We start from the raw sequence: 26,777 nt of genomic DNA on the forward strand, positions 1-26,777 counted from the left end.
ATCTACATACATAAAACATCTACATTAAAAAAACAAGAATTTACCGTATGTCCAGCATGATCAGAGGCATTCTGGTGGGGGTTTGGGTGGTAAATCCTTAGCTATCCGGTCAGAGAAATGGGGCAGGTTTACCCCTATGAGGGTAAATCAAGAAATGAACAATGAAGATGAGAGTCCTCTTCGATGAAGGAGGGTAAGGACATGAGAAGAGAAGGGACAGCAGCCCGTAGGGCTGGGAGAGACACCCACATAAACAGACACCCTGGGAAGACAGGGAACCTGGGGACCACGGAGCCCACCAGACATCGGAGCATCACTGTAAAAGAAACCGAGTTTTGGTTTGGCTTCATAGCTCTACTTTCTATCTGGGGTACTGGGAGACCCCATTTTGATTCAAGTGCAGACACGTCTTGTTCACTTTGATTTATCAGAGAAATTTCGAACAAGTCTTCAGCACAGCACTCAAGCCGTCATTTCTTTGAAAAAGACACTGACATACGAGTGCGGGTGAGTCAGGGCTGAGCTCTGTCCCTGCCCCACCGGCTGGGAGCCCATCAGTCCGGGCCTCGCTGGCACGTCCAGCCTCCGTTGTTAGGCTGCTGAATGTGGCATCGGTCCTGGTCAAAGATTACCTGAAAGCTTAAACAGACACTAAAGTTACTCTGTTTTTTTTTTTTATTGTTTGAATGATGAACTGAGATATTACCCCTGAAGGATGTGGCCTGCATTTTTATTGCTACGCAGATAAGCGAAGCTCACTTCACTCTGCTGTCAAAATGAAAAGCTGTGCTACCTTTTCCAGGAGTTCCTATGGCAGAGGGTTGGGGATTTCACTGAGGTGGGGTTTTTTGGAACAAACTGAAGACCACATGAGCTCTCTGCATGAGTCAGCCAGCAACCACTGGGCATCAGACTCTCTGTGTCTCATCGCTTATGGTAGCTGTTTTCCTGATTTGCAAGTTTTTGGTGGAAACCTCACCATAGCAATAACATCATGCAAGCGGTCAGACCAGGTGGCCAAGCCAGCTGCAGTGTAGCGGTGACAGCATCAAAGCGGGGCGCCCTGGACTTCCTGCAGGCAGGGGATGTGTAACACTGCGGCACAGGAACTGTTTCTGGGGGTCCCCGTCTCTGCCCTGTTTGTTTTAGGGAAGTGCAACAAAATTCCCCTTTGTCCCAATGGGGAAGAATCCAGCAAATAAATAATAATACAGTCGGGAGTGAGTTCCAGGAGGAGAAGAGACTTCTCCTGGGGGGAGGCACTGAGCACGTGTAGGCCGGGCTGGTCTCCCTCCCGGGAGCCCGCCGCCTGCAGGAAGCACGCTTCAGAGTCCAGTCCATGCTCTGTGATGACGATGCCATCTGACAGGGCGGGGAGAGCCAGCAGAGGACTAAGGGAGCCCTGGGAGGGGGCGCTGGGCAGGCAAGAGTGTACAGGAAAGGCGGGGCAAGGCACCCAGGTGCGACATCATCGTTCTGGGTCTGAATCAAACTTCGTTTGGATCCATGCTTTGTCAGTTACAGACAACTTTAGGTGGAATTGAAAGACATCAGTGTGGCCACCCAGCTCTCCTCTATTTGTCTTTCTCTAGAAATCGCCCCCCTCCACCTCCATTCCCTCCCAGGACACAGGGTGGGACCCGCCAGCCCTGTCTGTGCCCTGGGGTTCTGTCTCCCTGCCGCGGGTGACTCCTCCAGGTGGGGACAGCTGACCCAACCTGGCCTCATCAGATGTCTCTCCCAGAAATTGCAATTTTCCAGTTGAGAGACTCAGATTTGGGGGGAGAGGCGCTTGGGAAGAGGGTCTTGCTGTTGACTCCTGTGTACAGGAATGTTCCAGAGAGAAAATCCACAGAGCCAGCTGCCTAGCATCCTGCAGCTCGCTGGCCCCTGTTGTTTCTGGGGCATTCTGTGGGTTCTACACACCCCAGCATCTTTCCAGTATGTTCTCACTTTTGCACCAGCCAGCTAGAGCTAGCGTCTGTGAAATGCCATCTCCCTCCTCTCCCCGGCTACCTGGCCAGCGCAGGGGGTGCGTCTTATAAAACACAAGTTGTCTTTAAGGTTTTTCCCTTGCTCCTCCCACAGCCACCCGTCACTGGTCATCCGTCACCTTCAAGGGCATGGGTTCACTACTTCCAAACTGAGCTCCGGTAACACAAAAAGCACCATTTAGGAACAAGACTCACAAGTTTCTCCTGCACAGCACAGGGAACGCTATTCAATCTCTGTGGTCATCTATCATGAAAAAGACTATGAAAGCAAATCTATGTGTGTGTACGTGTGACTGAACTATTATGCTGTACACCAGAAATTGACACAACACTGTAAACTGACTATATTTCAGCAAAAAAAGAAAAATTGAAAAAAAAGAACAAGACTCTATCAATAATCTGTGTGATTTTTGTTTAATATTAACTTTTTTTAATTTTCGTTTTTTTAATTGAAGTAGAGTCAGTTACAATGTGTAAATTTCTAGTGTACAGCACAATGTCCCAGTCATGCATACGTATACATATATTTGTTTTCATATTCTTTTGCATTAAACATTATTAAAAGATATTAAATATAGTTCCCTGTGCTATACAGAAGAAGTTTGATTTTTTAATCTATTTTTATATATAGTGGTTAACCTTGGCAAATCTCAAACTCCCAAATTTATCCCTTCCCACCACCTTTCCCCAGTAATCATTAGATTATTTACTACGTCTGTGAGTCTGTTTCTGTTTTGTAGATGAGTTCATTAGTGTCTTCTTTTTTCTTTTCTTCTTTAGAGTCCACATATGAGTGATATCATATGGCATTTTTCTTTCTCCTTCTGGCTTACTTCACTTAGAATGACCATCTCCAGGCCCATCCATGTTGCTACAAATGGCATTATGGCCTGCATGAGGTTTGCCAGCCCAGAGAATGAAAACCCAAATTCTGGTTATTTTCTAACAACAGAAAATAACAATAGAGAAGAGCTGATGCCCCCAGCTCACAGCTTTCAATTTTATTTGCAGCTTTGCTTCTTTGTGGGACCTGTGGACGGGGGACCAGACTGTGTTTACAGAGCCCTCCTTTCAAATCCACCCTCAAAGCTCCCAACTCTGCCAAGGTTGGGGGCTGGGGGTGCAGCAAGGGAGAGAATGAAACTTCCCCCTTAGTAAAAATAATCAAATAGATTAAAGTATAAACTCTGACTATTTTACTTATTTAAATTCTTCTGTGAGGAAGCTAGTACATTGGTTCATCATATTTAATATCTTTCAGAAACTCACATTGTTCTTTGATTTTTTTTAAATCCCTTTTTACAATAACTACTCCATTATATTCACAAAGACGGGCCAATCAATTTCAGCTTCACAACAGAAATAGCAAAGGAGACTTGTGGTTCCTTGGGGAGTGAAGGAGAATATTGTTTTCAAAATTAATTCTGAAGCTTTGTCACTCAAGGCTTGATTTTTTTAGAATTTGATGATAAGTTAGTTCCTGCGCATTTTCTATTCAGTCTTGCAACAATATTTACTAGGTACTGCACTTGCTGTGTCCCCAGCTGTCTTGATGTCTTAAAGAGTTTGAAATCAAGATGTAGAGACAAGATTTACGCATAAAAAACAATCAAATAACAACCTAAGACAGATTTATATCCCACAGAGGTCAAGAAGCAAGAAGTTTTTCATAAATCTGCTTATGATTTTCTGAGAATGGATTCCCTTTCAAAAGCACGACACTGATTGAATACTCCACCATCCAGATTTTGAAGCACACTTTATGAAGGCAAGACATTATGCAATGACCTCTAAAAACACAGCATGCTTCATTAATTATGTCAGTAAGTATTTAAATCAAAGAAGAATCATTTTCAAGCCGTGTTTCATAACCACGCCTTGGAAAATGATTTCCCTGTGTGATGTCAGTTGAAAAGCCAGTTAGACAGCTTCCCTGGCGGCCAGGCACACTGGCCGGAAGGGGCCAGCTCCAGCCAGACGTGACACTGTGACTGACTCAGGGTCACGCTTGCTGCCTGGTGGCAGGGGAGGCCAGCACCCCCAAATCAATCGGTTCCCAGGGCTGCCAGACATACTTCAGATTGCAACGCAGTGGACACAGATTCTAGAGGAATGTGGAATGTGACAAAGGAGGCTCCCGATCTATTGTCACTCCAGGATGGCAGAACCTGTGATGGTTCAGGACACCAGCTTAGGAGTCCAGTGGCCTGAACGGGTTTCTTAGCTCTGCCTCTCTTCAGCTGTATAATCTTGGGCAAGTAAGTGCTCTGTGTCAGTTTCCTCATCTGTAACACGGAGACGTTGGCGGATGGAGGGACCCCTCAGTGAGGGAGCCCACCTAAGTGTGGATCCTTGCCCCCAGCTGGGAAAGAATTCACTCAGCAGAGGCAGAGGGACAAAGTGAACAGCCAATTCATTGTTCAGACGGATAAACAGAAGGCAAGTGCTTGAACGGGGAGCTGTCAGCCAAGACAGGCCGTAGGAGCAGCTCTGGCCCGGGTTGGGCCACATGGACTTTTATGAGTTTTCTGTCATCATTTCCTCCTTCCAGGTGCGATGGAGCCAATCAGTCCTTGTTTGAGTTTTTCAGTCCTTGGATGGGATTTCCGGTTGTTTTTATGGCAACCGTCAACTGCCAGGGGGTGGGTGGGCCTGTCACTGAGCATGCTAATACACTACAGTGAGCATGTGATGAGGCTCAAGGTCCGCTGGAGGTCAGACCCTCCACCATCTTGGGCTCTGTTGGTTCTAGCCAGTTCTTGTTCCTTCTCTGCAGCTGCCTCCTGAGACTTAGATAAGGGTAATTGGTTTCTATTTGAGGGAGGGGCAGGGGCAGGATCCTGGGGACAACAGCCTCGGGCACAAAAAAGGAAACTTGCTTTTAATCAGAATGCCTGCAATCTGATGGACCCAGCATCCCGCGCACACACACACAAAAAAACCATCTCCAAAGATTCTGTTCGGCCATAAAAGTTTTAAAAGGAAATGAGGGAGTAATCTCAGTTAATGGTTGAGATAGATGGTCAGAGTCATCACCATCCCCCAGGGCCCGCAGGCGTGTCTTAATCAGCGGCTCTTCTGTGACTCAGGGAGGCCTGGGAGGCTTCAGCTTCTCTATAAACAAGAGGCAGAGGCTGGGGGAGCCCACAGGGCCTTGCTCCCTTTCAGAGATAACAAGAGGTTTACTGTGAGATATGGTGCCTGCAACACAGTAAACACTCAATCGATGTAAGCTAGCGTTCCACTGAAGGCTATTTGAATTACTTCTTAAAAAGACTACGCCAATGCATGTGGGGCAGTGGTCTCGGACCCTTTCCCTCAGGATCACATCCAGTTGTCCACGTCACACATCACTCTGTCCGCACGGGCACTTCCCTTCTGTTGTCTACCCGTGCCTTGTGATCTAGAATCACATGACCCTCAAGGTGGGTGACCTCCGGGGTGGAGGTGATAGACCGAAGTCATCTAGTCAATGTTTTCCAGCTCAAAGTATCTTTAGACAGAGGCCAGAAATAAAGCTAGGCAGAGAGAGAGGAAGGGGCTTCGGAGCCTGAGCAAGATGAGGGAAGATACTCCCTCCTCAGTGCTTCAAGCACCGAAATCGAGCCTGTGACATTTCTGCAGCCAGTGGGCCTTTTAGGAGAATAGGGGGTGATTGGGAAATTTAAAGTTTGAGTGAGGTTTTTTTTTTTTTTTGCCTAAATAATCCTGGTCTAGGAGCCTGGTAGAAATTGACCTGGAAACTTCACCACATCAATCTGGAGAACGCTATGCTTCCCCACTGCGCTGAAAACCTGAGGGTAGGAGCCATGCCTTCTTGCTTGTCTACACATCCCCCCACCTAGCACTGTGCCTACAACATACTAGCACAGGGCACATATTTTTTGGCTGCTGGATCAGATCCCGGAAACCTGTAAGAGAATAATTCAAATAGCTCAGCTCCACACAGGTGCCCGTGCATTTGTACCACTCCCTCTGGAAGTGCTAGGGGACAGACTGGGAACATACAATGGATTTAGGAAGGCTGTCCAAGTCTTGAAACCCATCAAGGGATCTAGTCTCCAAAGCCTCCCACGTCACCATCCTCCGGCTAATCACCTTTGCGCAGTGGGTCCTGGATCTGACATCACTTGACCTTGGCAGACGGCAGAGTAGCTGAAAGTCATCCATGTTCATCACCATGAGAAACACAAGAGGGACATTTAGATCCTCCCAGACCCTTGTTCTGAGGCTCCGGCAAGCTGACATCATTGATACGTGATTATTTGACATATAAAATGCTAAATATAATTGGCCTGCCTTGGATTTCAGGTTGATCTTTAAGAGTGAAAAAAATAAGAAGTGGTTATAGGAACACAGCTGTAATCCTACTGAAACAACCAGAATTTCTAGTCTTGAATCTTCCACACTAGAACTTCAAACCACTGGGCAACTGATTTATGAAAAGAAAGAGACAGATTGACAATTGGATAAATCCTGGCATGGGCTAGCAAAATTAGATTGTTGGCATCTTCAAAGTCTTCCCCACCTATTCTTTCTTATAAATATGTATAGAATATTTGTTGGAAATTGAAAATTCATTGCATCCTCCCTTAATTACATTTAACTCAGATTCTCAGGCTACTGAGACGTCTATTCAAGTTTCATGGAACTGGAGAATTCTGGGCTGTTGACTCTTTCCTTATAAACCTTCCATTATGAAGGTGATGAAACGGGCTGGAGGGAGGTGGGGCTGAGCCGTGTCCCCCTGTTTGCTCTGTTAGAGACACAATGAGCCTCCACGCCATCCCACTCCTCTTTCCACTCTTCAGCTGGTCTTCATCCTACCCCAGACTGTCATCTCTCTGGCAGTCATGGGCTGTTTCTACAAGAGAATAGCATTCGGCGTGTAGGGACTCATTCCCAGAAGCATAGGTGTTTTAGTTAATGCCTAACTACATCCAAAAGTGGAGCTCCAGAAAGTTTCTTTTGTCCTCTAATGAAGTTAGTTCCCTGCCAAAGAACACAGCCACACTGAGTGTGGGGGAATGGCAGCCCACCCAGTGGTGCCTACTGTGTGGTGCAGTGCAGGAGGGTGGGGTTGGTGGCCTCTGGCCAAGAGCTGGTATGTCCCCAGGGACGGAATGTCAGCAGTTCCATTGAGGGTGCCAAGAGTTTAACAAAACAGTCAGAACCAGAGTGTATGTCATTCCACAGGCTGAGAACCAAAGGATCGTGCAATCATGGGGCTAATGGCCTCAACTCTTATTGAGAATGGTCAGTTAATTATGAGCTACCCAGCCCGTAGTTTACAGTAATCCACCCACCCTTTCCAGCGACCTCAGTGAGAGCCAATTGTACGTGTACAATTCAATGTGCCTGAAAACCTTTACATTACGAGTAACACTGTAACACATTTGGGTCATCACCATTATACTGTAATATGTACAAGCTGTAATGTTTAACAAGTGATCTTTGAAACTCTCACCACTCTGATTTCAGCCCAGAGGTTGCAACACATCAGATATTTGACTTTCACTTGGCATAGTCTTCCTTCGGATTTTGCCATCCAGCCCTGGACATGATCTGATTGTCCACTGAGCCCACAGTCAGGGTTCGAGTTGCTTCTTAATTTCAGACAAAGGGTTATCCTTATTCTGCCACGTTTCTGATACTAAAGTACTTTTAGAAATGTGTTTAGGTAGCTTCGTAGGTCTTAACCATACACTGTTGGACGGTAGACCCTTTTTCATATGCCATCAGGGTGGTGACAGGGGACAGTAAGAGGGTTAGCATCTTGTCACCAAAACCTGATTCCAGTCCTTGTGCAGGTGATCTAATGAAGTTCATTTGTTTCTCAGGCATTAATGAAGCATCCTCTAGCTGCCAGGAACTTTACCAGGTTCTGAGATCACAACAAAGAAACAAAACCCATTTTTCCCTTCAGAAACTTACAGTCTTGTGGGGGGAAAAGACCTATTGGAACTTTTTTTGAGGCAGGTAGATAATTAGGTTTATTTATTTATTTTTAATGGACGACCTGAGGCTTGAATGCAGGACCTCGTGCATGCTAGGCATGTGCTCTACCACTGAGCTATACCTTCCCCCCAGACCTATTATAACTTGATGGTCTAAAATATTGAGTGAAAAAAAATTTTTAATTGGGGGTAGGTATAGCTCAAGTGGTAGAGCACATGCTTAGTGTGCATGAGGTCCTGGATTCAATCCCCAGTCCCTCCATTTAAACAAGTAAATAAATAACCTTAATTACCCCACTCACAAAAAATAAAATAAAATATTCAGTAAGTGCCTTGAGGAGTACACAGCAGGCATTATGTAAACACTCAAAGAGGCACCTAGCTCTTTGGTGGAGGAGAAAAGAGGTCCGAAAGGCTTTGTGGAAGAGCTGATGCTTCAGCCGAGTATGAAAGGATGAGGAGGACTTAGACAGTGGTTTGGGGGAGGGTAGAGAGGGTGGCAGGATAGAGAGGAGGAAGGGAAGAGCATTCCAGGCAAAGGGGATGACATGTCTGAAGACGGAGAAGCCAACGATAGCATGGAAGTGCAAGAAGCTAGATGAGTTATTGATGCTGTTGAAGCCTGAAGTGTGAGGCGCACAGTGTAAGGGAGGAAGCTGGAGAGGCAGGAAGTCGCCCGGGGTCGGGGAGCTTTGGGTCCACCCTCTTAGTGATGGGCTTTCAGATGGGTTAACGCAATTGGTTAAATACATCTTTTTTTTTAAATTAAAGTGTAGTCAGTTATAATATGTCAATTTCTGGTGTACAGCGTAATGTCCCAGTCATGCATATACATACACATATTCTTTTTCATTAGAGGTTACTACAAGATATTGAATAGATTTCCTTGTGCCATAGAGAAGAATCTTGTTGTTTATCTGTTTTATATATAGTAGTTAGTATCTGCAAATCTTGAACTTCCAATTTACACCTTCCCACCCACTTCCTGTCCTCTCCCCAGTAACCAAAAGTTTGTTTTCTTTGCTTTCTGTTTTGTAAATAAGTTCATTTGTGTCTTTTTTTTCAGATTCCACATATAAGTGGTATCATATGGTATCTTTCTTTCTCTTTCTGGCTTCCTTCATTTAGAATGATGATCTCCAGACCCATCCATGTTGCTGCAAATGGCATTATTTTATTATTTTTTATGGCTGAGTAGTATTCCATTGTATAGGTATACCACAACTTCTTTATCCAGTCATCTCTCGATAGATATTTAGGTTGTTTCCATGTCTTGGCCATTGTATATAGTGCTGCTATGAACATTGGGGTGCATGTATCATTTCAAATTAAAGTTCCCTCTGGATATATGCCCAGGAGTGGGATTTCTGTATCATAAGTTAAGTTTACTTGTAGTCTTTTGAGGAATCTCCATACTGTTTTTCATAACGGCTGCACCAAATTACATTCCCACCAACAGTGTAGGAGGGTTCCCTTTTCTCCAAACCCTCTCCAGCATTTATCATTTGTGAACTTTTAATGATGGCCATTCTACCAATATATCTTTTTTTCTTTGGTTATGTAGAGAATGATTTGGTTGGGGACAAGGAGATGGGAAGAAGGAGGACCAGTTAGAAATTCAGAAAGAGGCGATGAACCCTGGACCAATGACAGCAAAACTAGAAAGGCTGTGATAAATTTGAGAAATATTCAAGCATTGGAATTGGCACGGCCATGTTAGAATTAACATGGGATGGGGTATAGTGAAGAAAAGAGAAATGGCAAGAAAAACTTGAGGGACTGGTTGATAGAATCAAGTGACAAAGATGAGAATAAAGGAGGAATATTAATCCTGTTTGTGCTATGAGAGCTGACATTCAGGTGTGAGGTTCAGGTGGCATGGCCATAAGTCATTTTATATCCAAATTTAAATTTCAGGAAACAGGTGTGGAGTAGCCATACAGATTTAGGAGACGTTCACATACACGTGGGTTCAAAAAAATGCAAGTAGATGGAACCGCCCCATCAGAGTCCACCAGAGGTGCAGGAATCAGAGGAGTCATGGGCTTAGGAATCCCAACATTTAAATGGAAAGCGGAAGATGAACAGCCCATGAAGAAGATGAGAAGGACTGACTAGAAAGGTAAGGAAGACCAGGAGAGTGGGCATTCACAGATGCTAAAGGAGCTAGAAGTTTCAAGAAGGAGGAGGCATCTCCAGGGTTAAAATCAACAATTCAGCATTGTGAGTTATTGGATCTGACAATCTGGTGGGGCATTTGTTTGCTATAATAAGAACAGTTTCATTGCAAGACAGGGTTGGGAGCAATGAGGATTGGGCCACAGCCTGATAGCAAGAGGTCGAGGGGAATCGTTGATGAAGAAATGGATATGATTGATTTATTATTTCAACAAGTCAGGCTGAGAAGCAGAGGGGAGCAAATGGAGGGAGTCTACAGAGGGATTTGGGGATGGAAGGCTCTTGAATATATTCACTGACTGAAGATAACTGTCAAAATAGAGGAAGTTTCAGAATAGAGAAAGGAGAGGGTATGGAAGAAACAGAAAGGAGTGAGTTAGATGTAGAAATAAAGAGTGTGACCTTCAAAAGTAGATGCATTGTGATCAGAAGGAAGACATGAATGGGTCTGGAGGTAGATAAATTTTTAGGTAGAGGAATGAGAAGTAAAAATAGAGGCTACTTATCATGTTTGTAGCTTCCAAGAGTCTTGGATCACTCCTTCTATATTCGGAGAATTTCCTGTATTACGAATCCTGATTCCATGAGGTAGAAACCAGAACTCATTCTCCTGGCATCCGTTGTCGCTAAGTTTACAAGCATGTGATCTAGCTCCCACCAGTCAGATGCTTCTGCGCAAGACGCTGACTTGGAAGACAGCAATGTAAGGAGGTGGGTACACGCAGACTCCATGTTTTGGCAAGTGAGGTGGGAAAGTGTTGATCTCTTCAAACACGACAGGAACAGAACTTCTGACTTCCTGGTGCAAGCTGAGGTTTGGATTCCGACAGTAGTGTTTACTACAACAGCTTTCATGGCCTGGTGGGGGCCGAATGCCTCCCAAGTGGCTCTCAGGTCCTTCCAGAGATTCTCTGAACCGTAATACAATTTTTAACAAACATAGCATTCAACCGGTGGATTGGATTCCATTGTCTGTAACAAAGAACCCTGACTTATGCAGCCACTGTGTCTAAGAGCATCCATTTTCTCAAGAGAGGAGGCAAGATCATCGGCTGAAAATGAGAGATGGGAGCTATGGGAGCTTGAAGAGTGTGACAGTGGCTTAGAGTAGTTGACGGGAACATGGGGAGAAGAAACTGACCCAAGAGTGGAAGAAGAATCGAGGGGGCGCCAGAGGGTCTGGCTGAAGTTGCAGCCGTGACTCTTAGGAGCTCTTATCTTCATGACTGTGCGGCTGGCTTTCTCCGGCTGAACAGGGTGGGAGGAAGGCAATTGAAAGTGGTGGCAAGAAACCGACAAAGGAGGACTATTCTGGGGACAGAGGTAGGAAAGGGCAGGTAATGGCTGGTAAGCCAGTAAGATGGAAGGAATCAAGGGAATAAAAGTTCTTTTGAGTTAAAAGAACAATATAGTATGAGTGGGTTTGTGAGAAACCCGGGAGAATATGAGGTTGTGGCCAGAACTTGCAGGGTTCAAATGTTAGATGTGAGAGGTCGAGAAGATCCAGGCTGTGGACAGATCCAAAGGGGTAGACGGTGTCTTTGGAGCTGAAGGACCCAGGAAGGTGTGAGCTGTGGGATGGATGGTATCTGTTGATGGTGGAATTTTCTAGGCCTCTGGCAGGATTGGGAGTGGAGAGCAAGGCTTTGTGTCAGGCTTCAAAGTCTGTGAATGAGGGGCCATGCTTGGGAGCTGAGCAGGTGACACTCGTGAAAGGGATGAAATGGGGTAGCTGGATGTAATGGTCTGACACCATGGAATGAGCTTTAATCCAAGAAACATAGTCAACCAGAAACAGCAGTGGTGGGGAACATATCTGGGAAGAAGACACTGCCAGAACTTACGTTTATGAAACCCAGTGTAGCAACAAATAAGAAAGCGGGCCAGGACAGGGCCGAGGTGGTGGTAAGTTCCCAGCTGTCCTTTGGTAACTGAGGATTACCGGAAGAAGAGATGAGGTGTCTGGTGAATAGTAGCTGATCTCAAACGTCAAAAGTCCTAATTTTGTCCAAGACAGCCCTAAGGACATGAGACTCCTTCAGATGTTTGAGGATGTTCCCACATACCCCCAAGCCTTGTTTGGTTCAGGATAATCACCCCCAATTCCTTTAACTATTCTTCCCTTAACTTATTCATTCTTCTCTGGAAAAAACAACACTTGGTGGTGATGGTTATCATATTAAAATGCGGCGCTCAAAATCTAGTGAAATTTTCCAAAGGCAGCCTGACCAGAAGGGGAAGAGGATGGACCTGTCTAACCTTTCCTTCCTACAACCAGAAATTGAGCCAAAAGAAAGAGGTTGACATCATTTTCTGTGCTACCGCCTCTTCTCTCTCCATCCCCGTCAAACGTCCTTGTGCCGGAACAAAAATGTGCTCCTTGATGACAAGTGAGGAGGACCATGTGAATCGTGATAAAAATGGGGACGATGAGGAAAGTCAGGACAACCCGAGGGTGACAGCACCTCACAGATCTCTCTCAAGCCGGGAGCATCAGTGTGGCTTCCAGAGATGCCTGACTTCCCCGCGTGACGGCTGTCACATGGCAGGTGGGGGGAGGTTCTGACTCAGAGAAAAGGCAGTGCAGAGAAAAGCACGAAAAATCCAGTTCCTAGCTGGCACTCTACTGTTTGTTAAATTAAACCCTCAGGTTTAATGAAAATGAAGTCTAGAAAAAAATGTACTTTGAATTCACTTAGAGTTACCAGCTGAGGTTTGTTTGATGTGGAATAGCACCGCTGTTCTGAAAAACAAGCCAAGTTATCACACATCAGACCGTCATCTCACGGTCAGAATACCAGCTAAAACAAGGTAAACAGAAGTCAATGATAAACAGGAGGAAACATAGTCTGGGGCGTGTAAGGTTCAGGACTGCAGGATCAGGCTTGGGTCATTCCTCTGTATTGTCGCTACCAGTTCGTGTTGAACACAGTAAAAAATGAAATTAATGAGAAATTGTGTTGCAATAAGAGGTCATTCGTAGCACTGAAAAGTAACTATCAAATAAATTAATAACAAACACTGAAAGAAAGGCACATAAAATGTTTGACAAGACGTCCTCAAGTGTTAGTTTAAAGTAAATGAAACCAGACAACATAGCCACAGAGGCTGGAGAGGGACAGATGCTGTTTATGCAAAGATCATTAGACTGGGATCTGAATGCTAGCCTTTAATGCTCCTTAAGTCAGCAAGCTAGTCATTGCCCATCCTGAAGGGGAGGGAGGGAGGAAAGAAGGAAGAAAAACAGGAAGAAAGAAAAGGTCCTGATAGGAAGTGTCACCACAGTGGTTTATCCTAATCTGAGCAGTCCAGGCACTCCACATCAGACATCTGCAGATATAGGCCACTGCAGGACACAGGGGAATCAAGTTCTATACAACCCTGGGCTTCCCTGGGTGTCCTGTTCATAGTCTGTTGAGTTGTGCACCGAACTGTGTGCTTCACTGTCACACAAATGGTCCCAGTGAGTCACACCTCCCAGAATCCATTCACAGTGCAGCCACTCCTGTATTGACTCTGGACTTGGCCTTGCAGTTTGCTCAGCCCACAGGACACCAGTGCAGGTGCTGCAACACAGTGGGATGGGTCCCCTTGGGATGCTGCTGCTTTTGCCTGTGGAGAGATCGGTCTGGACCCCTTGAGAGTGAAAGGCCACACACAGGCAGAGGCCCAGCATTCCAGCTGATCTGCAGGAGCAAGCCAGGCAAGATCAGCAGAAAAACCCTCCTGTCGACCCACAGACCCATGAGATGTATTAAAGGTTATTGTGTAAAGTTGCTAGTTTGGGGTGTTTGTTATGCAGCAGGAGATTACTGATACAAGCTGAAGAGGTCAGACCAGAAGACTAAACATTTCTAAGTAAGATGTTCCGAAAATCCTAGAGCCTTAAAATCCTCTGTGTTCAACCCCAGCTGCCTCTGTGACTGCCCCACGAGTTTCCACTGTCCCCTTCCTGATAAGCTGTCGGAAGGAGTGGAATGTGAGATAAACTCAATGATAACCATCGGCGTCCTTCGAGGTTGATGTCATCTATCTTCTCCTGACCACGTACAGCTTTGTCTCTGTGGCCTTTGCCATATTTAAACTTTCTACCCCTTTATTAAAGTGATTATTGTTTTTCCTCACGACATCTTCCCCTTTTAGATATTTGCTCACTGCCCTCAGGGACAGTTTCTTCTCAGGGCCCCACTGCTCACCAATAACAGGCGTTTACTAAGTGTTTGACCAACCAGCAAATCATTCACTTTAGCAGTGGAAACTCACACGTGTAGGTGTCAGCATGTTATCTGCACAGGAAGACAGGGAAAATCAGGGCGAGACGGAAGTGGGAGGCGGGGAACATGCGGCTTCTTCTCTTAACGCAACTATCCTAGAAGTGACTCCCTCATTTCTGTCCATATTTTTTGCCCTCCCAACAGAAAGTTTCCCTATAAAGATATATAACTCTTAGGAGATATAATGAGGCGTTTAATAAAGCAGAATTTCATTCCAACTACAATATTAGGATGGATTGAGGTGATATCTGAAAAAAAAAATTCTTGCATGAGCATTTTCAAGCCCCAATAAGACCTCCATCAAGGGAATCTCCATCTTTGCTTGATTTGTGCACTCAAGAAACCATCTTTGTGAGCTGGCCCTTCATTAGGCACGAGGGGGCTATAAAATACGTTAAATGCACAAATCAATCTGAAGGAATTTATAATCTAGTTGGCGAGCCAAGAGCAATGAAACTGTTGAATAATAATTCAAAGATGGTACATTATGAAAATTGCAAGACCGATCATGTAAATAATCATCGTTCCGGGTCAGAGTTCTAGAAATGCTACGTATTTCAAAACGATAGTTACGCACAGGTGTGTCACGTACGTCGTAGGGGTAAAAGATTTACATCCATGGCACGTAATGAGTAATAATTCACGAAAGAATAAAATGTCAAAGGAAAATAAAAATAAGGCGTGTGATTCCGTGGCAGGATGCTAGCACAACTCTCATGAGATTAGCCTCTCCTTTCGCACAGAATAGCCTCTCAAGTCAGGACATGCACGTTACATGAGCCATTCCTGGGGTTAAGGTAATCCCTCAAAAATATATTCGTAAGTGCTTAGGCTCCGAAGCTTTAACTTCAATTTCCAAAGTAAGCTTCCCCAGCTATTAAGGGAGACACGAGTTCTCTCTAGGCAAGCTCAAATTTAGATTCATTCAGCAATTCAGCAAATATGTATGAAGTGTCTGCGAGATAGCACACACACTGGGCTAGGCTCTGGGGATGCAAAATTTCAGCTGTCCTATCCATGCAGGGGAAAGGACAGGGTACCAGAGGCACGAGGGTGTAGGGAAAGGGGCTTTGGATGGGGTGCAGGAAGACCCAAGTCCCAGCCCTTGGTCCCACGACCACCCAAGCTACTAAACCAGGTGAACCATGGAATTGCCCTGAACCCAAGTGTCCCCATTTGCCAATTAAGATCCAGAGGCCAATCTCACCAAACATGCCGTGAGGACTGAATGAAGTAACAGCTTAAAAGTGCTTTGCAATGTCGATCTGCACAGATTTGTGGTGAAGTTTTTATTTAGAGTACACTCAGAAGTCTAGAAATTCTTTCTCTTTCTCTGTCTTTTTTTCTTTTGGCCAGGAGATAATTAGGTTTGTTTATTTCTTTATTTCTTCATTTGTAATGGAGGGACTGGGGATGGAACCCAGGACCTCATGCATACTAAGCAAGCACTCTACCACTGAGCTACACCCTCCCCCCTAGGAGTTATTTCAATCTGACCATTAACTGTCATCTCTTTGGTGACATATGTTACTTCTTTGGAGTCTAACTAGGAAATACTATTTTTTAAAAAACCAGTAAGATATGAGTCTTTTGTTGCTGGGCATTCTGATTACACTTTTTATTCAGCCAGTTTGGGAGGGCCGCTCCCCACACAGCAAAAGTAACACTAAATTTCATGCTTGACCAGAAATTCCTCTTCTTCCGCTAAACACTCAGAGTAATTTCTAGATGCCAAATGCTTTCTTTGTCCTTCTCATGTGGGAACCCCGCCTTTACTAGGAAGGAGTGTGGACTGGAGGCCACCGGGGAAGTGCCAAAGGGAAGCAAAGCCCACTTAAGAAGCCAGCTGTAGTAAAATGTAGACATTTTAAAAACTCACCTCCGTTCTCTTTCTTCTTCTTGACTCTGCTGTTTCTTCTCCTTTCCCTCTTCCTCCTCTTTAAGGCCTCCTCCTTTGGGCAAAATCTGACCTAAGGAATCACTCAGAACTGATCAGCTGTTCCATCAACACCTGTTTATTATACTTAAGAGGGTCCCAGCCTCAGTCTTGCTTTCTTTCCAGAAGAGGCTGGAAAGCTCGAAGTAGCCCCTGTAAGTCTTCTTTTGTGAGCGCTGAGCACAGCCAGCAGACCAGAGTGGGGGCCAGTGCAGCCCTGGTCTGCCTCTCCATCTGCAGACAGAGGGGTTTAAGTCCAGAGAGAAACATAGGTGATGATTCCTTTTGTTCTTACCCCTGAACTCAGTGAGGTCAATGCCCTAGTTAATTCAATCCGAACAGACTGCACGTCAGTAACTCTGTTTTGATTCTGTTTTCATGGCTAAAGCTCTGTGATGGTTAACCTTGCTTGTCCTCTATTTTTTCCAGCTGCAAAATGAGGTCCACATAATGTCCAAAGTCCTTCTGGCCCGAAGCATTGTATGATGTGCTGTCTCTCAACGAGGACTTGTAAAGCTGTAGCATGCACTCCCGGTGAGTAAGCGTGGCTTCTAAGTTCTATGAATATTGACTCCTTTCTCCAAAGGGAGCCTGCCCTCTTTCATATTTCCCGATGTGTGTAGCATGATCCATCATTTATCGGTTGTAACCTTCCATTACACTGGATGCTGCACAAATTTCCTTGTTAAAAACCGACGTGCCAATAAAAACCAATTCTCTGTCTCCAACTTAAACCATGGTACTCCTCACCGAGGCCATAAGCTGGCCCTTGTTTAAATATACACTTAGAAATAAGCCAGAAAGAGAAAGAAAAATACCGTATCATATCACTTACATATCAAATCTTAAAAAAAAAAGACACAAATGAACTTATTTAAAAAATAGAAACAGACTCACAGACATAGAAAACAAACTTCTGGTTACTGGGGTTGGGGGGTGGGAGGAGGATGGGAAGGAATAAATTGGGAGTTCGAGATTTGCAGGTACTAGCTACTATATATAAAATAGATAAACAAGTTTATACTGTACAGCACAGGGAACTCTATTCAATATCTTGTCGTAACCGATCATGAAAAAGAATATGAAAAGGAATACATGTATGTACATGTATAGCTGAAACATGATGCTGTACACCAGAAATTGACCCACTGCAACTGACTATACTTCAATAAAAAAGGAAAGAGCTACCTCCAGGAAAGGCAGGGGAGTGACCAAGAATGCCTGGAGCGAGGAGGGGGTGTGGGGTAGGGGGGTGGGTGTCTTTGGGCCAGAGATCGGAACCCGGTCCTCAGCTCAAAGGCCAGAGGAAACACCTGCGTTTCACAACCAGGAAGCCGTGAAGGCAGGAAAGAAGCAGGGCACAGCTATACTGGGCGGCACTGACCACCAGGCACGTGTCCCCTGCATTTAACCCCATCCCTGTTGAATGAGAGGCTGGGTCTGGGGTAACATCCAGCCCCAGACCAGGCTGTGGGACTGACAAGAAGACCAGAACCAAGAAGATGAACATCTAGCTTCATGTTTATTTTAGTAAAGACTACAGGTTGCCCTTACTACTCCTTCAAAATTCTCCGCAACCAATTCACTTTGTTCCCACATATTTTAGTAGTTCTCAGCCTTGGCCAGGCATTAGGACCCCCTAGGACGCTTTGAAAAAATGTTGATGTCTGTGCGCCATCCCATCCCCATCAAAAGGACCCCCTGGGGGAGGGGACACAGGGACAAACATTATATCTCCCTTAGGTTACTGCAGGATGTGCTTGAGAACAACGTCCCTGCCCAGTGGCAATAATATACCTTTAGAAAAACTGAAATGAATTATGTACTTTTGGACAAGATGGCATGGAAGAGAGAAGTTAGGAAATGGAACCCTGGTTCGGAATCTGGTTCAAGGAAGAGATGAGACTTTGGTTTCCTTCCTTCCTCCCTCCTTCCCTCCCTTTTTCTTTCTTTTTTTAATGGAGGGACCGGGATCAAACCCAGGACCTCATCCATGCTAAGCATGTGCTCTACCACTGAGCTACTCCCACCCCACTGACTTTGGTTTCCTTTGCACTAGGAGACCTACTCCAAGCTGCCAAGAAAGATCCAAGGATGCCAGATGCTAGCAAGCGCTCTGACTGTCAACCAAGCACAGGCTCTTCATTGATGCCTTGGATCACTGGGGCCAGGGATGTCCAGTTCCACCCACAAACCTCAGGTCAGCAGCTCCTCTGGGCTACGGGCTGCCCACCAGGACACCATGGAAACCCAGGAAATGAGGACCACTGTATCAGCCACCCAGAGCACGGATCTGGAGGGGATAATTCCATAAAGGTCATTCGGCGAAAAAACATCAAAATTAGACTAATTAAATTCAAAGTTGACTGTAAAGAGTAATCATTTATCTTGACATTTATGAAGATGCAAAAAGAAAAGTCTACATAAGGTCATAAAGGAATGAAAATAGTTCAAAACCAAATCTAATGCTGGCAGAAAGCTGAACACATTGTAGCCCTTCAATATAATTTTTTAAATGATTGATGACTGAGCTTTATTGAGATTTGGTCAAGTTTTAGGAAAGTGGAAGCGCCTCAGTCTTTTCCTTTCACGTCTGCTTCACGGTCCCTGTGGGACCAACACATAACTTACTTCTTTCAGGATGAAAAGTGTGGTAGGGGTTTCTCATGCGGATGACAAAATATGACAGAAAAACATTATTGGTGTTTATCCTATTTTCTTTTAGAAAGAAAAAATCTGACGTATCTTTCATTTTCTTTAGAATGTAAACATGGAAAGTGGAAAGTGGCTCCTAAGTCTTCCCGGTGGCAACGGGGCTGCTGTCTCACAGCAGCGGTGGTGGTGGGGAGGGTGGCCTGCGCTTTGTCGCCTTTGCAGGGAGCCCCTCCACTTGTATGCACACGCTGGCCCTGGCAGGAGGGATCTTAACGGATAATCATTCTAAAAGGAAGGCCAGGGAACATGTTCATTCATTTCACCCATACCACCCATTTCACGGTATCCATCACTACAAATGAATGACAAATTAAAAAAAAATTAGTATATAGTAAGAAGCTCTTTAGCTTTCCTCCTGGAACACTGCCCTGGGTGGGCATCGGGAACTCCTGAACACAGGGGCTGGTGACACCCATCTTACGTGCCTCTGACTCCCCAGTGGCCAGCGAGCAGGAAGAGCTCGGTACCTGTCCCCTGCGAAGGCCGGTGGCCCAGGCCTCACACGCTGCAGGAGTGTTGCTGGCACTTGAAGGTGGCAATCCCCTCCAAAGCGTCCTAGATCACGGAGTGGGGAGATGTTTTCTACTGAGAGCGCGACCCAGAGGGAGTGAAAAATAACCGAGGGTCTCATAAGTAAGTAACAGAGCCACTCGGTGTTTTTCAGAGCGATATAAACATTTAATTGTCTGCTGTGTTTTGTTCTTTTCCAGGGAGGGGGTTGGTTATTTTAATTGAAGTACAATCAGTTTACTATGTTGAGTCAATTTAATTGTCTGTGGGGGAAGACCCACAGAAATGAGAGGAGAAGGGAGATCTTACAAATACAGGAGATAGGAGGATGGAGAGGAGGCAGGAGAGAAAAGGGAAGACACCGGGCTCCAGGTTGAGTGAATGACGCACTACTGTGTACAGCCTGCGTTCATTCAGGCTGTTAACATCCATTCAGCCAACGTGCACTGCGTACTTATTGTGTGCCTGGGGGTTGGGTAGGATTCAAACCCCTCCTTGCAAGGGGTTTATGATTTCAAAGAGGCACAAAACATACACAGCTACTGTACACAGCATGGAAGACTGGGGCACGGTCTGCTCCCTGCAGGTCCCCCCACTGCAACAGGGTCTGGCATGTAGCAGGTGTTCCTTAAATGGTTCCTGGACGTGTCAAACACTAGCTTTGTAGTTCTTCAGCTGTTCCATCCACGAAGCGCTGGGATTCATTCTTGAGCTGGCCGCAGCAGCCAACTAGGGGCAGAGGACACTTCAGCCTGCAGGCCATTCATTTAATAAGCAGTGGCAACGAAACCCAACCAGATAGTCTCCCCTGATAGGATCCCTAGAATAGCTCTGAAATAACTAGTCTGGAGGACTGACGTCTGCTCCAAGGCTCTGACTCTGAGCATCTTTTGAAGTTTGGAGAGGCTAGAATTGGGAGGTTTCATTTTTGAACGGAGCAAGTCGGGCCCCTGAATTTCCCCGGTCGGCGGTGCAGAGGAGGACCAGGCTTACCGCCGACTGCATCGCTCCCGGACACCCGCCCCTTGAGGTTCACCAAAGCAGGCTGCTTGCTCCACACAGGCTGACCGTTCTCCTAGACGGAAAACAGCCTCCAACGTCCCCGCTCTGCTTCTGCTGAGCTTTCCTGCCAGATTTCCTTTCCCGTCCTCAGCCGGCTCCTCCCTTCGCGCGCCACCCCCACCTGTTCTGGCCTCGGTTCACAGCGCTCCTCTGACCTCTTGCCTTCTTCCCGATTTCTTTCCTTTTCTCTCCCCGTCTCTGTCGTCTCCAGCCTCCGTATTTCCAGGCTTTCCTCCTCCTAGGTCCAGCCCGACGAGGCCACACCCGCGCTGACAAGTGCCGGAGAATTTGATCATTGACTTAAGGTCAACAAAAGAAAAAAAAAGTGAGCTCCAGGAGACGCCGGAGCAGAAGCTCAGCCCTGAGAAGGGCGCACCCGGCCCGGCCCGGCCGCAGACCCACCACGTCCCGCGGGAGCCGCGCGGCGGGGGGCGCCCCGGCGGCCGCAGGTGCGGGCGGGGCACCTGGGTGACCCGCGTCTCCGCCGCGTCTTCGCGCAGCCGGCCCGCGCCTGCCCCTCCCCCGGCGCCCGACGGCTCGGGGCGGCCCAGCCCCGGCGCAGGCCCGTGCGGGCCGCGAGGGGCCGGGAGGAGACGGTGAGTGCCGGCGTCCCCGCGGGTTCTCCGCCCGGCGGGCTCAGCACGGGGCGGCCGGGGCGGGGCCGGTGTCCGGTGTCCGGTGTCCGGTGTCGGGTGTCCGGCGTCGCAGCGCCGGCGGGAGAGCGGCGGCGCGCAGGGCCCCGGGCCGGCGGTCGCGGTGAGGGGCGCGCGGGGGCCGCGGGCAGCTCCGGCTCCGGCTCCGGCCGGGCGGGGTCCCCGAGGGGCGCGCGCGGGGCTGCCCGGGGGCGGGGAGGGCGCGGGCGGCCGGGCGGTGGCTCGTGGGGGTCGCGGGCCGGGGAGGGGCAAGCCCAGGCCGGGCGGCGGGAAGGCTCCCCGCCTTCGGGGGACGCGGGATGGGCGCGCGGCCCCGGGAAGGCGGACCGGCGGCGGTGGCCTCGGGAGGCCGGGCGGTGACCTTCCCCCTCCTCCGCCCGCGCTCGGGTTCACGCGGGCGCCCCCGGGGTGGGGGGTGGGGGGGCTGGAGGGGACAGCGACAGTCCCTGCGCGGGGTTTTCCCAGAGTTGGCTTTCCCTCCCCAAGAATCACCGGAGAGAAGCGAGCGAGCTCCTCTTTCTCAGCTGAGAGTCTGCTCACGTCCTAAAAAAGGCTTTGTCTGATCACCTGTTTAATAGAAACACGACTTGGACACAATTTTTTTTTAAGTTTAGAATAATTAAGTGGAGGCATACGCAGGCATAGATCTAGCATGGGTGCTATTTCTGGAGAGGTCCGTGCACAGTGATTTCAAATTTCTGAAGAGCGGTAAATAATTACAAAAGTTGCTGTCACCTCTGTTAATTCATTTTATGCCCCAAAATAGCCTTTTCGCAGACACATGCATGATGTAAAGTTACATAACATAACTGAATGGCTGTTTTAAAAGAGTTCGAATTCAAGCTGAATTCTTAGCATTGAAGTTATTCTGTCCATATCACAGTATTTTTTTATGATTTTAAAAATATTTTTAATGATTTTTTTAAATAATGTAGGCTGTCTCTCCAGCTTTTTCTTAAGGTCTCAGAGTCGTTTAAAATACAAATATTGTTTTTACAGAACAGTGGCTCTGGCAGGTGTGAGTGCCAGGCCACATCTGCGGGCTTCCTGGAGGGCACCTGACCCTGTGACCCTTTAGAAATTTGTTTTTGGAGAAAAGAGGAGATGTGGGCTTGCTGCTTGTCCTTTCTCTCTTTTAAGAAAAGTGCTGTACGAGAGGAAAACGGAGCTAGCAGAGTTTTCCTCTTTATTGGATTTTGGATAACTGTGTCTGCGAAGGTGGAGTGTGTGAAGGGGAAGTCGTTGGTGATTGAATCACTAACAGCACTGATTGTCCGGGACTGGAAGTGGGGAAACCCTGGCCAGTTAATTTCCTCATTTTTGTTTCCTCTACGAACTTGTCTCTCTGGCCCCACACTAGATTGTGTGACATAGTCATCTGATTACAAAGATTAACAGTTCAGAACCTCGATTCACAGTGAGTCCAGGGAAGTGAGGTGACACTCAGAGATACAGCCCCGGGCGGGGCAAGGGGTGGGGTGGGGCAGAGCTGGGAGCCCCGTGAGCGCCCTGAGCTGTGTTTGAGGACAGTTAAGTCATACCCATGGGGATCAACAGCCTTAGAGTGGTGGGTTTATTATTCGGCAGCCTTACGCCACAAGACCACTGTCAGCTGGGTCCCCAAGTTGTCTCTAAGGACACGGGGAAGCCAGTGTCTTTCCTTCGAGACCGGCTAGTTAACTGTACTGCCACAAATCCACGTTTGCTACAAAAGGCAAAACAAAATAAAATGGAAGCTGTGGGAGCTGGAACTTGTCTTCCCCGGGGTGTGATGAAGCCCTTCACGCTGGGAGAGGCTGTGCCCTTGTGCTGCCCCCAGGGGTGGTGGGAGGGGCACAGAGGAGACTGGCTTCTGGTCAGTAACGTGGCAACAGCGTCCCATCCGGGTCACTTCCTGTCGGCCTGCCTGCAGTGGGGTCTTCATACCTGCCCCGCCCCCCAGCTCACTTGAAGGTACAGGGACGAGGCTTCTGCCCCTGCATCAGGCACCATTGGTTCAGCATCTTATTACCACGGGTACCCTGGGTGGGGGAGGGGTGAACTTGGCACTCGTTTTTAGGCCCTACCTCCAGCTTCACTGGGCGGCTCCCCTTCCACCATATTTCACTTCTGTGAAAGTCAACCCCTGGAGTCAAGGAATGTGCCAGCGGACGGGGCATTTACTGGAATGTCAAGGACTCCTTTACTTTGGTTTTCTTACCACTTCATCTCGGAGCACCGGCGTCAAGGGTGCCGAGGAACTACATTCTTCCGGTGTTTCTGTCACCTGCAGACAAAGGCTTGGCCTCCAGAAATCTCTCTTAAGTGTGAATTTAGTTGGCCCCGCCCTGGAGATGCTATTAGACCCCGAAGTCAAGAAAGCAGCACAGGACATCAGTTCTTTTGGGGGTGAGAGCCCTCTAGGGTCACCTCGGAGCAAACTGCAGAGCTAGCAAGGGAGCCTGGGAGGGGCATGCCTGACTGAGTCCGAGTCAGACAGCGCCTTTCATTCTTTTCAGATTTTCCCTTAACACTGTGTTCCCTTTGAATGCTGCGGATTATAGGATGCAGTTAGCAGGGATCGCAGTAGCCTCACTAAAGGTCCCTGCGACACAACGGCTGCTTGGTAAACCTAACTGTGTGCTATGTATGCGAACCACACTGGGTACCCTGGCTGTTGGGCTGTTGCTCACACTTGTCTCAAAAGGGGGTGGGGGTAGGTAGAGCTCAGTGGCAGAGCGCGTGTTTAGCATGCACAGAGTCATGGATTCAATCCGTAGTACCTCTGTTAAATAAAATGATAATAGCAATAACAACAACAACAATAATAATAATTATCACCCCCCAAAAAAGAGAAGACCAGGAGGAGGAGCTGGGGAAGGGGGGTAAGTGGCAGGGGGCTTCCGGGGGGCGGGAGGGGCGTCACAGTCTGGCTGCTGAGTGACCTGGTGATGGAACTGGGAAGTCAAGGGTTGGCGAAGTGACTAATCTGAAGTTTGAGTGTTTGGACTTAGTTGGGAGAAACAAGATATCTGAAAGGGCGTATCTCTAGCTCGATGGTGAGATAACTGAGGCATGGAAAGCACAAAATGGTTAGTCAGCTTCTCAGAACACAGGTGATTCTGAAAAGTCACCGTAAATAAGCTTTTGGGGTGTATCCGATGCTACTGCAACAAAGTAAACTATTATTTTCCAGAATGGAAATCTATACCTTATTTCCTTCTGGTGACACAAATATGAATGTTTGCTATTTAAAAAAAAAAAACAGACCAAATAGGAACATGTAAAGTAGAATGAGACGGAAGTGGAGTTGGCACCCCCTGTGAAACCACCTGTGTGCTCAGCTGCAAGGCTTCTCCCACTAAGGAACCGTCTTACAGAGCGAGGACCCTTTGTGGTGAAGCCGGTCACCTCCCCTTTCCGCCCCCGCTGCGATTATCCGGTGTGTACGTTTAGATCTTGTTACATTAGGTTATCTGGAAGAGGTACACCTCCAACCTGGTGACCTTCCAGAATGTACATGAATGTTCCCTCCTGCACCTGCACTGTTCTCATGGTTCTAGTGAGCTGTCTGAACCTGGCGTTGTGAAGATGAAAGTACAGCGTTCTGGTTATTTAGTGCTACTTTTAATGAGAAAATGGCGTTGTGGTCTAATTTTTACTTCTTCTTTTACCTTCCTCAAGCGTGACTCTGGTTTGGTTTGGGTTTTGGGGGCGGTAAATCTCTGATATCTAAAAAATGGTATTTTCTTTTGAAATAAGTTGTGTGGGAGAGAGCCTTTTCATTTCTCTCTGTTCTGTGTTTCTTGATCTCTGTTCTTAGCCATCCACTCGGTAGTTTGCTGGGCTCTGAGGCAGTGGTATGTTTGCTTAGTTGGACGAAGGCCAAACCTCTGTTTTTTGGGTTTTTTTTTCATTTGTTTCCCTGAAATTGACCCGTAAAAAGTTAGGGTCTGTTTTGTTTATTTGATAAAGTATCTTAGGAAATTACAGGTTAGAGGTTATGCAAAGTCTTAACAAAACTAGCTCAGCTTTCTTCTCTTCTTCCCCGAAATGAAAGATGACACTGTATTTCCTCCACGTTCTATTCATGCACCTGTCCCGCCCCGTGTCTGCACGTTTGAACACTGCTGACTTTTTTTGGCCGTTGCTCTTTGCAGATTCCCGAACGGCGTTTGGGACGGGATGCCTGGGGCCAGGAACCCGGAGCCAGTTTGCTGAATTACTCTCCCAGTCCCCCAAGTCTCCGGGGAAGGTCCGCGGGGTGCCTCCAAGGGCCAGCCCAGGTCGAGGCACACTTGGAAGCCATTTTCCAGACCTTTGGCCGCAGGTGTAAAAGACTCCCCACCCGGCCAAGATGCTGAAACAGATACTGGCGGAGATGTACATAGATCCCGACTTGTTGGCAGAGCTCAGCGAAGAACAGAAACAGATCCTGTTCTTCAAGATGAGGGAGGAGCAGATCCGCCGATGGAAAGAGAGAGAAGCAGCAATGGAAAACAAGGAGGGCCTGCCAGTGAAATCCAGACCAAAGAAAGGTACGCGCAGCCCGGATGGCCTACGCGCAGGCGCGTCGAATGTCTCCCCCGGCCCCCCTTTGTTTGTACATTTCACACCAGTAGAAGCAAGGCGGGTGCGAGGTCCAGTTTGGCAGGTGGGCCCTTGATGTTACAGAGATGCTAATAGTGCAATTTATCAACTTGAAGTCTCCACGCTTGCGCGGATACACACACACACACACACACCCGATTACCGTGGAGTTGTGAGGCTGGAAGCAGATCTCTTACTTGAAATCAGACTGACCTGAAGCTGCAGGGAAAAGTTACCCGTGGAGCTGGACCTGAGGGGTATTAAAGAAGGTTTCTGTCCCCTTTTGTCACAGACGCCCAGTATCCTGCTACCAGCAAAGGAGGTCTTTGTGGGAGCATCTTTGTAGCAATGGTGTTTGCATTTCCTAGACTCTAAGAGATTTTTCTTTGAGTTATCTTTTTTTAGGGAAGTTCTCTCAACATGCAAATACTGCTACAGGGGAAAAACTCATAATACTCATCTTTTCAATGTGAATTCATTTTTCAGATGCACTGCTTCTTTCAGACCCAAGGAATCCTTGTTAGTTTGACAGGGCCTTTTGGGACCACGGGGGAGGAATTCCTTGTACAGCAGGCTTAAAGCATATACACACACAGAACGTGGAAAAGCAGACATGAACTCCCCCTACCCGCACATTCTGCTCTGAAAGAATAACTATGTTGTTTTTCAAAAACCCGGTTTTCAAGGTCACTAACAGAGAGGCATTCCAGATCAATTTCTCCTCATCTTTCACGAAGCCAGGAAAAATTAAATTTGATCAAACCACTCAGGGTTTCAAAGATCAGGACAGTGCATCTCACTTGTGTGCTGGCATCCACGCAGACTCAAACAAGAAGACAGTTTAGTGCCTTTTACCTTGTACTGTCTTTTAGTAAAACCTTTGTCCAGTTAAGCCTTTCTAGTGATACGGAAATGTTTCCCTTTTATTA

General features: G+C 47.1%; 1 protein-coding gene and 2 long non-coding RNA genes across 6 annotated transcripts in view; 2 read left to right on the plus strand and 1 right to left on the minus strand.

Annotated features, from left to right (window-relative positions):
* The first annotated feature begins 3,487 nt into the window (after window positions 1-3,487).
* LOC140689576 (uncharacterized) lies at window positions 3,488-18,706 on the plus strand. The gene is made up of 3 exons (XR_012064607.1): window positions 3,488-3,817; window positions 16,769-16,873; window positions 18,399-18,706. It is a non-coding gene; the product is annotated as an uncharacterized lncRNA (long non-coding RNA).
* Window positions 18,707-19,708: 1,002 nt separating this feature from the next.
* LOC140689423 (uncharacterized) lies at window positions 19,709-21,140 on the minus strand. The gene is made up of 2 exons (XR_012064355.1): window positions 21,029-21,140; window positions 19,709-20,925 (listed from the first exon to the last, which is right to left on the minus strand). It is a non-coding gene; the product is annotated as an uncharacterized lncRNA (long non-coding RNA).
* Window positions 20,920-26,777, plus strand: part of SH2D4A (SH2 domain containing 4A) — a 49,530-nt gene continuing 43,672 nt past the window's right edge. For 2 of the 4 annotated variants that reach the window (XM_072950182.1, XM_072950185.1), the window contains exons 1-2: window positions 20,920-21,222; window positions 25,419-25,796. In XM_072950182.1, the coding sequence (XP_072806283.1) occupies window positions 25,616-25,796 (181 nt within the window). In that variant the 5' untranslated portion in view covers window positions 20,920-21,222; window positions 25,419-25,615. Of the gene's footprint in view, window positions 21,223-21,286; window positions 21,383-25,418; window positions 25,797-26,777 lie in introns of those variants that run through there. The other 2 variants (XM_072950183.1, XM_072950184.1) reach the window with 2 other exon arrangements.

Source organism: Vicugna pacos, chromosome 26 (genome assembly GCF_048564905.1).
Source record: "Vicugna pacos chromosome 26, VicPac4, whole genome shotgun sequence".
Lineage (NCBI taxonomy): Eukaryota > Metazoa > Chordata > Mammalia > Artiodactyla > Camelidae > Vicugna > Vicugna pacos.